This window comes from Chaetodon auriga, chromosome 1 (genome assembly GCF_051107435.1).
Source record: "Chaetodon auriga isolate fChaAug3 chromosome 1, fChaAug3.hap1, whole genome shotgun sequence".
NCBI classification, from domain to species: Eukaryota; Metazoa; Chordata; class Actinopteri; order Chaetodontiformes; family Chaetodontidae; genus Chaetodon; species Chaetodon auriga.
Window position 1 is genome coordinate 21,885,929 of NC_135074.1, and position 10,659 is coordinate 21,896,587.

At 43.4% G+C, this 10,659-nt stretch overlaps 1 protein-coding gene across 2 annotated transcripts in view; it reads right to left on the reverse strand.

The window, feature by feature from the left end:
- Positions 1-9,353, reverse strand: part of acsf3 (acyl-CoA synthetase family member 3) — a 30,616-nt gene extending 21,263 nt beyond the window's left edge. The window contains exons 1-5 of one of the 2 annotated variants that reach the window (XM_076729813.1): positions 9,310-9,353; positions 7,485-8,289; positions 4,904-5,059; positions 1,332-1,486; positions 868-1,013 (exon numbers count right to left, since the gene is read on the reverse strand). In XM_076729813.1, the coding sequence (XP_076585928.1) occupies positions 868-1,013; positions 1,332-1,486; positions 4,904-5,059; positions 7,485-8,204 (1,177 nt within the window). In that variant the 5' untranslated portion in view covers positions 8,205-8,289; positions 9,310-9,353. Of the gene's footprint in view, positions 1-867; positions 1,014-1,331; positions 1,487-4,903; positions 5,060-7,484; positions 8,290-9,174; positions 9,220-9,309 lie in introns of those variants that run through there. The other variant, XM_076729804.1, reaches the window with a different exon arrangement.
- Positions 9,354-10,659: the final 1,306 nt, after the last annotated feature.

The window sequence follows — 10,659 nt, forward strand, 5'->3', positions numbered from 1 at the left end:
GCTACACTGATGTTTTTTGTTTTTTTTCACAGAATGCCTCCGAAAACACATCTGAAGTGAATGGCATCCAAATTCATGGGCTGCCTCCATCCATCAGAGGGGCCGACTGTGATGGACTCACACAAAACCTGCAGTCTTTACTGTCATTTACCTCAACTGGTGTTCAGACCGGCTAAGAGCACATGATGAAGTGTCACCTGCAGTTTGTTTTGTCATGAAAGGCTTTTCAAGCTTGAGTCACTGCTGATTATCAGATGTCAAACCTGTCTTTAGAAAACGTTTTGTTCTAGCTTGGTTTCCTGCCGTTGATCCAGCAGTTGGCTCGTAACCTCACCACAGTTTGCCTGGAAGAGGACCAAGACCTCGACTTTCAGCTGCCTTCGTGCTCTTTGTGTTTTTGACACCTTGGCTGGTTGATTGATAGTATTTTTATTTACCGGAATGAAGGAGTTAGAATAAACAGCTCTGAAATATAGCTGCTCTGAGGCTGACATTAAAGGACCAGCATGTAGGATTTAGGGGCATTTAGCAGTGAGGTTGAATACCCCTCGCATCACCTGGCCATTGCCTCCCTTTCCAGGCGCATAGGAGGACCCACGGCGGCCATGGAGGCAGTGCTTGTTCGTTAAAGACTTCATTCTAAGGTAACGAAAATATGAATCTTATTTTCAGGTGATTATACACTGATGACAACATTCATTTCTCCCATATTCTGCCAGTAAATCCACTAAATCTTACACACTGATCGTGTAAGTTTACTTTTATCTTATGTTTACTTTCCCCCCTATATGCGGTTTTCCATACTGAGCAAAAGTGTGTGTGTGTGGGTGGGTGTATAAGCGTATCCAGTCAGTCAAACTTGTGTACCTGGGATGCGTGGGCCCTTGAGAGGATTGGAAAGTGCCATGCCGATCTCGGTCATGCCGTAGCGTTCTAGCAGTGTGTGTCCTGTAATCTCCTCCCAGCGCTGCAGAGTGGGAAGAGGGAGAGCAGCTGAGCCCGAAACCATTAGCCTGCGGGGAGAGGGCTAGACGTGAGGGAAACACTCCAGGCTCCAAATAAAACATTCCTAGGTTATATTATGCCATAAAAACTTTATGAAACATGTTACTTTAAAGTCTACCCTCTTTAAAGTCAATGAAATGATGGCCTTGAATGTCTATGAAAAGCCTGTGAAATTCGAAAAAGGGGTGATTCAGATTATCTATCTATCTATCTATCTATCTATCTATCTATCTATCTATCTATCTATCTATCTACGTGTGTGTATACATAGACGTATAAATACACCTATCTACCCATGAGTAAGTCACTGATCCCACAGCCAGTACCTGATCCTCTCTCTGCAGGCAGCTTTGACAAAGTCCTTGACATGAGGCTGTGTGAAGTGCTGATCGTAGTACTGGATCAGCTTCGAGTAGATAGTTGGCACGGCCATGAACACGTTAACCAGAGGAGCCTTGGAGCTCAACAGCATCTCCCACACCTGGGAAAGAGAGAGAGCGATAAGCACAACATATAACTGAAGAGGGAGGAAGAGGGAGGGAGATAAGGAAAGGCGAAAAAAGGAAAGTAGTGTATCTAACTGACAAGGCCATGCAAAACTAAATTATTACATTCAGATTCATTCCATTAGTGCATGTGCAAGTGACATTTTTTTTTCTCTTTCATTTGATGTAAATGGCAGAGTAAGGTCCAGACAGCGGCCTCGTATTAAAACCGCCAACACAACGCCAATGAAAAGGCAAGGAAAAAAAGTCAAGATTTGTAAAGGTCAGGCTGCTGTAGGGCGGCGCTGGCACGACGGCCAGCTAAAAGGCCTTCAGCGTGACTACTTTTGACAAATGTGCTGTTTGACTGTTACAGAAGGAGCCACTCGTGTCCTCTGCTGCAGCGAGCGTGCTGCTTTAAACACACGCGCCGGACGTTAATGGACGTAAACACGCATTGAGAACTAAATGCACATATAAAAATACTGTTCAAATATCACATAAACTCACTTGTTCAAGGACAAAGCCATTTTACCCACACCGCTCCACCCACTCCACCTCATCCCTCACACACACACACACACACACACACACACACACACAACCAGACAGTCTGGGTACATCACAGAAGACGATGGGAGGATGGGACGACAGCATGAATTAAGTGAAGGTGAACGACAGCTTCTCTAAGTCCTGTCTCCCCCCTGGGAGACAAACCGCTCCTCCCCAGCTGTCTTCCCTCCCCTCCCCTCCCCTCTCCTCTCAGGCTACTTATCCTCACTTCTTCTTCTACTTCTTCTTCTTCTTCTTCTTTCATTCTACCTCCATTACCCAAGTGCTTCTTTTTCATTCTCCACTTTCATCCCTGACCCCGCATCTTCCCTTCATCTTTCTTTCTCCCCTCTCCGCTCCCTATCTCACATTCACTTACCTTCTCTCTCCATTTCGTAATTTCCTGCTTCACTGCCTCTGCAGTCTCTCTCTCTCTAACACACACACACACACACACACACACACACACACACACACACACACACACACACACACACACCTAGACACATACTCACACACAGAAAGATGCAGTCTTTCCCATCATCCCTCTCACCTGCAGTACTACCACATCTTTCTTAATGTGCCAACAATTTCTAAACTCTTCCTTCCACTTCTCCTTTCAATCACTTCTTCGGAGAATCGCCTAATCTATCATCTACTAACTTCTCCTCTGACCTCCTCTGCCTCTAATAAACAAACAAAAATATAGAGATAAATAGTGCTGAGATGATGAAGACTTGTCCACAGTCTGATTGGGCCCCATCCCATTTCTCCAAACATCATTTCAAGTTGAAAAATTGTGGGCGCTCATAGTTCACCTGTGCACATACAGAACAAAACTTTGTGCAGAGACAAGGATTATTAACTGAGTGTGCCCTGACCATTCTGCGTGGTGTCTGTCAAGTGCAGTGGAGCGCTTCCAGCAAGTCCTGTCTGGAGGAGAGAGGAAGGCAATTTATGTCCGTCAAAGAGCTGGCCTCCACCTAGGGGACCGGATGTGGTGAGAACCCAGAGCTGCGGCCTGCATCCTAAACAACTCAATGAGCTGCTCAGTCCTGCACTCAACACGGGACTCTGGCACAATTACCAATTCTTCCTGAGAAGGACGCGATGCTGAATTCCTATGTGTCAACAGCGCTGAGAGTGGAAAACTCTCAGGTGTCAAAAGTTTGCACTGATGCTTGGTCGGCTTTTCAGCCCTCTCACCTTTGATCGGCTATCATAACGTTGCTATTTTCTGATTGTGTTTTACTTTGGAAACTTTAGTGAAGCTCGTTCTCTTTCAAAAAAGGAGTCTACAGCCATGCCAGCAGCTGAGCTAGCCTGTACTTGTAGGTGCTTTTGTTTAACAAGCTCACAATGACAACGCCAACATGCTGTTTAGCAGGTATAAGGTTTATAATGTTCACCATAGTTTAGCGTATCAGCATGCTAAGATTTGCTAAGCACTAAAACTATAGCACGAAACACAAAGTACAGCTGAAGCTGATGGGAATGTCATTTGCGTTGCAGGTATTTGGTCATAAACAAAGTACTGGACAAGTGAAATTTAGAACAGTCAGGGTGATTAGAATTAATTCACATCAGACATTGCAATGAAAACCGCCTCATTGTGCTGATAAAGAAAAAGTCAGGTCTGATTCATCGTCTGGGGACAATGAATGTCTGCACCAAACGTTGTGCCAAAAATCTAGAAGTTAATATATTTCACAGGATAAATGAAAACTTCAACCAGCTTTTAATTAACAGGTTAATGAACTCATTCCTTGTGGTTAATCGTAGCAGACAACAGGGATACAACTAAAGAAACTCCATCTGACCAGTGCTGTCTGAACCCCAGGAAGAGTATCTGCCCCTGTCAGCTTGCAATAGCACACTTGAAATAGACTTATCTGCGATTTACTGGCTCACAATTCCTGCACCGAAAATTTCTGTCACTATCTCCGGGCGAAATCGGAAAAAATCAATGGCAGCCTCTGCTGCCTAGGCTACCCTTCAGAGATCTTAGGGGATAGAAGAGACAGGCTATCGATCACTTCATCAATGTACTGTAACTTCAGCAGGAGGAGAATAAAGGCTTTTTTTTCTGAGGGTGAGAGGAGGGGTTCTGCGGTTTGGTGCACAAGGTCAGGGATAACAGCTGAATACTGATAGCTATTACAGTGTAGCAATACCCATGTTGACAGATACATATGTCCTTTAACGACCTTTCCTTTCCATCTACCTTCACTGCCACTGAGCCGGGGAGGGCCTGACATACAAACACACACACACATATGCTGGAAAACATGTGCATTTACACTCCTATGCTGTATGTTCCAAAGCCACGCCTACACACACACACACACACACACACACACACACACACACACACACACACACACACACACACACACACACACACTTAGCACCCCATCTTCCCCTCCTTTCTCAGGGCCAAATAAGCACTATCATCCTTCAATGTCAGCTCATCGATTGATCCGCTGCTTAAGCCCCTGCCGTGAGTCGGCATTGGTCAGATACAAAGCCACACAGGGCAATTCATCACTGAGCCCCAAACACTTAGTTTGACAGTCAGAGAGGGAGGAGGAGGACAGACTGATAGAAGGAGAGGAGATGAAGCGGGGAGAAAGGAAGGAGGAGAAAAGTGGATGGGGAAAAGGGAAACACTGACAGAGAAAGAGGGGCTGAAGTGGAAAGAGCTGAAGGTCTTTTCCAACCCAGCAGCACCATGTTCATGCATCTGAAATACTTCTCAGCCTCGCTGTCAATGATAGCTAACTGCTGTACAGCTGCCTCTTTTGTTCAGGGGTGTTAATGAAAGCTACATTGTACCAAGAGAAACAAAGGAGAGACTAGACCTTCTGAGGCTGGAAGTCAGGCAGCATGACACAGGTGGCGCCCACCCAGAGCGGGCACAGCAGCTTGTTAACGATGCCATGCACGTGGTGGAGCGGCAAGGTGTGGAGGATGATGTCATCTCTGGACCACGCCCATTCTGAAACCAGACACTGGACCTGAGGGATGAGAAGGGGAGGGAAGAGAGGAGGGATGCATTTCAAGTCTTCATTATTTTGTTCCTAGTTTCATCCAAAGCTGCTGCATTCACACCTCAATTAGTAATTTCCTGCTTATGGAAAATTATTTTAGCCCGGAACCCCTGTGAACAATGAATTTGGCTGCTGTTGGAGAGCATAATAATACCTCAATAACTCCAATTAACTCAAAATTATCACCATCAAACTGGTCTGCAGAGGATGCTGTTGGTCTCTTCAACAATTAATTTCTCCCTGTGTGATGTACAAACCGAGTATAAATAATATTAAGTTAAGTAGTAAGAACACTAAAACCTGATATTTGTCCTTCATGTTATGAAAAGTCGATTGCTGCTGTCCTTACAGCTGCTGTGATACAGTCCATCTCAGCATGATGACATTATCATCATATGTTTATAGTATTTAAGAGGAATAAAAGGAAAATTGCCAACAAACAATAAAATAGTGCTAGAAATGCAATCTAAACATCACTTTAAATTGTTCAACTGGTGATGCAATGAAAAGATGATTTGTGACTTAGAGTGGTATCACATTGTCCAGGTGTTCGGGATATTGTGTCCTGTTCACTATAGTATAATCTTGTATAGAAACAGCGAAACCTCCACCTCATGCTCCTGAATGTACATGTAATACAACTGAACAGATCACAGCTAGAAACTGCTGACACAGAAAACACGCACGCATTCAGAGATCAGACCTCATGTTAATGTTTTGCTCTAACAGCCGGTATTTGGAATCACAACACCAACAACACGCCCATGTAGGTCAGTGTGGAGTGGTCTTTTGTTACAGGTGTTACTGCAGTTTCTGATCACTCACATGGCATTCAGTACCCCTCTGACACTGTTCATGATGTCGGCATCTTTAAGTAACATCATGCACAAAACACACCACAGGCACAGGCTCAATAATTAAGTTATTCAGTGTTTGATTCACTGAGTTGCAGCACTGCTGTCTGAGTAGTCATTCAGGGAAGATACTGAACACACATTGTCAAAGACATCAATACTGGTGGAAGTGTAAGATGGTCATCTTACATCTACGCTTACATTTGGAAGCGATTCAGCGAATGAATCTTCCTTTTAACATTTGTCTCGAGTCTTCATTCGCATTAACCTGACAGAGGAGCTTTCCAGGAATTCAGACAACCTGATGTTGTTGCCTTCCAGTAAAACAGACAGACTCACTTAATCACTCACTCACTCACTTCCCTGAGCCAAGCAGAGACAAATGAAGCTCTGCCGTCTTTCAGAGTGATTTAATTTTCCACACCATTGGACATGTAGGTCAATTTCACTTAAAAACATACTGGAAAATCTTCAGGAGATCTTTAATGGCATAAATTAGTGATTATTCAGAAAGCTCGATTGGAACAAAAGAGGACTGATGCTAATCAGGAAGTCAAATGTGGATGGGGAGCTGTCTCAACACTCAAGAATATGCATACATTTTATGTGTCTATATTTGTTAGTGTTGTGGAGCTCTGAATAGTCATTTCTTAATCTCTGCCTACACTGCATGAAATATGCCGCAGAAAGACTGAAAGAAAACTGCGACTCTTATTCCATTTCAAGCCACTGTCAGATTTAGGACTTGTGATTTTTGTCAATTTAAATAAAACTGACTTAAATATTAAAGTTCTTTCAGAGAGACATTGGAAGGTGTTTGAATAACATACTGGTGGTCTCGCACAATTTAGCCCATGAAAAACAGCGTATCAATACTCTACTATGTAACAATACTGTGTACTTCACGGATGGGGTAAGTTGTGGGAAACCACATGACAAACACCAAAGCCTGTGAGTGTACTCACAGGCTAAATTTTCATACTGCTGTTTCTTAGTACTTATTTACGTATTGGTCGACATATACACCAATACCACATATCATTACATATCAGTTTGGCCAATTTATTGGCTCAGACACCAAAAGCATGAACTCACTGTTGAGTACAACACAAAGTATGATACTATGTTTGTTAGATTACATCTGGAAAAAAAGTTTCATAAAGTCCCCTTGTCTGAATTTAATATAAACTGACGCAGAAACACCAGAAATATTATAAAGTCTTCATTGGCTATTAGAAATTAGGTGATGTTTTTTGTTTTATTCTGAAACAGTGTTATGCTCAGCTGTCGTTAAGGTTTAAAATAAGCTAACAGATAGAAAGAGCCCATAGCTACTGCACAGACAACCCGCGCTGCTCCTTATTTTAATTAGCCACGGCGTTGTCGGCCATTAGCACCAGCTGTATTGTCCTCTGCTACATCAAAGCTGTGAATCAACCGTTTTCACTGCTGATAAACACGTGCTATGGCCAAACTAGAAACTGAAATGGAATTTGCATCCTCTCCAATGTAATTATGGTTTAAAAGACAACACTTACCATGGCTTGGATGCTGCTGTGCGTGTGCAGAACTCCCTTGGGTTTCCCTGTGGTACCACTGGTGTATATGATCATCGCTGGTCGATCAGCCCAGTCTGTGATGGCTGTCTCCTGCTCCTGAAAGTCTGCCGCATCTAAAGTGTCCAGCTCAGAAGTCGGGGGCAGCGTCAGGCATGGCAACCCCAGCCTCTGTGCCAGTGGCTCGAGGGTATCAGCATAGGGATGCCCTGCCACCAGCAGCGAACTCTGGGAGTCAGAGATGATGTACTCCAGTTCAGATTGAGGGTGTTTTCGGTAGAGTGGCACCGCTGTCCCACCACTCATCCAAGACGCCCACTGTGCCACTGTGTAGGAAGCATCATTAGCACACAAGAAGGAGACTCGTTTGCCTTCCAGACCCCCAAAGTCAGAGTTAAGAGTGGTACTAATTCTCCCTGCAAGACCTAAGCTGCTGCAATAGAGCTGCTTGTAGCTGTGGCTGCCACAGCTGTCTATGATAGCAAGCCTATCTCCAAAAGCTGGAGCTCTGGAAAACACTGGCGTCTGTTTTATCCTTGATGATGGTGCTGTAATCCATCGGTGAGCCCTCCTTTGAGCCACAGCTCCCGGTAGGCATCGCCCTGGCTTTGATGGGCAGTAAGTTCTGTGAAGAGTGGCTTTCCAGTGAGGCAGCGTCCACTTCAGAGAGTGGCAGGCAGCAGCAACAAGTCCTGACAGCATGTTTGAGACTCAGCTGTTCAGACCCTCCGGAGTTAGGACCTCAAGATGGCTTCATCCTCAGCCTTATGCATCCGCTCATATCAGACTGTGAAAAAAAAGTTTGACATCATCTCCTAAAGTTTGACATCATCTCCTAAAGCGCTTAAATCTAATGATCCTCCTGAGTTCTGTAATATTCAGTTCAACTGGCAATTGATTCTCTTTTGCTTTCATTAATTTAGCATTGCACCATGAAACTCATTGCAAGCAGCTTAAATGTATTTGCAGAGCTGAATATAAGAAGTCCCCTTTCATAGAAAATACATTTTATAATTTTGTAAAATCAAATGGTACTTTAAAAATGCATATCAAATATTAACTATTATTGCACACATATATAAAATAGAGGAAAATGGATCTCCTCTCCATCAGTGAATTCAACGTTTGTTCTCCAGATTTCAAAAAGTAGCTATGACTTGCAGCAGAGAGTGAGAACACAAACTATAATATTTGTATTTTGTATCAGAAGAAAAAGTTGAGATATCTTGACTTTTAGTCACAAATATCGGTAATTTTCAGAATGCAACACCAATGAAGGCTGAAGCCCAGGTCGAAATGACATCTTCAGGATTATTTAGTCAGACTCTGGAAAGCTTCCTCCAGAGTCTCAGAGGACATACAGCTGCTTTCACAGGCAGAGCAGCGCTGGACTGTATGTATGTAAGTCCCTTTAATTACCAACTATTCTGAGTTTATGAACTGTTTCTCGGACAACCTGATGATAAAAATAAAGGTCTGTTTCAGCAATAGAGGACAGTGTCTGTAGCTTTGATTTCTTAACGTTTATTGTTTCATAAACGTATGTTCGCTTGCGAGCTCAGAGTAACGGTTGTTTTAGCTACTGTCGCTAACGTAGTCGCATTCAATAACTTCACAGGTAATGCTAACTACTCTCGACATTTGACATTTTTTAGGTAACTGACAGTTCAACGCGATACTGAACGGACTTCAGCGAAACCACGGCCAATAAAAATCCTCTTTCTACAGCCAATAATATACCAACATTTCTTACGTAATACCCGTGTTCCGCTGTATTCATATCTACTTTGATTCAATTTCACCTTACCTAAATCAAAAGCCGGCACGTTTTGTAGTGAAGGACGGCGCAACGCCATTAATGTTCCGGTATGAAACACAGGTGGCTTGAATGGTTCCTGCCTCGTAAGTACACGCAAGAAACTCATGCTCTTGTGTGGCGACTGAGACTTAAAAAAACAAACAATCAAACAAACAAAAAAACTGTTTTAACTGTCCAAAAACACTGTGTTAAATTACTTAAAAGATGCCGTACTTGCTTCTTTAACATATTTCACAACATAAAATGATTTCCACATTCTCTCCCTGGAGATGAATATTGAACTGTGTGGCTTTTAGGTTGAATTAATTTAGTCTTTTTTCCTTTAAAAAAAAAAAGAAAACAAAACTCAGTTTCACCCTTTTTATGTTTTGTTATTTTTCAAGTTTTAATGTTTGTTTGCATTGTACCAGACGGATGGAGTCCACATACAGCTGAATTCAGATAAAATGACATTGATTATGGAGCTACCAGAGCTTGACTTCTGTTGTTGTCTGTCATCCCGTGGTTCTTAACTCAGCTTGTTTGGCAAGTCCCACCTCTATTTTTGAGCACCTGCAGATCCAGTGGAGGGGCTGCTCACCAGAGACGAGGACAGGGCAAGAGAGAGTGCACATGTATGCTGCTACCCCACACAGAGCTGTTTGGCTTTAGATCACATGCCAGTCCTACCACTCAGTGTGCCAAGCTAACTTGGCTGGCTTCAACATCACAGTGCAAGTGGGCACATTCAGCCGCCAGCTGGCAGTCGCGGGCCTCAGATAAGAGAATGGTACAGACATGGCACACGTTCAAAAAGTTTTCACTTCCCTCCCCAAACCCCCTACACTGCAAACAAGGATGGCATGTTCCTAACGAAATTGGAGCCTTTGTTTCAGAGAACTCCCCTCCACTCTCAGGAATAGTATCGTCAAAGACCACTCGTTCCCATTCGTGGGGAAAACGCTATTCAAGGGGATGCTATGCTACCCCAGCAGCTATGTAATTTCAAGAGAATCCTTTATTTGTTAGGCATATGCACAGTCTTTCGTCTTTTTTTCTATGCAGATGGCAATGCTGCTTTTTCTAAGGATTCAACCTAAAAATGACCGAACGTCGTCTCCGATGAAACGAAATAAGGCACAGACGACCCATGTTTCTGGATTTGCTTCCTGGATGTTGGCCATATTTTTGACATGCATTGTATGGGGACTGGAATCTGAGCCTGTAGAATCTGGAGACATGCAGAAATGAAATGATGAAGAGTGGAGGATGATGAAGGGCATCACGTCTGTTTATCAGGGGTGAGAGGACAAGACATGGATACCATAAGGAGTCATAGTTCCGATTATGGTGAAAGCA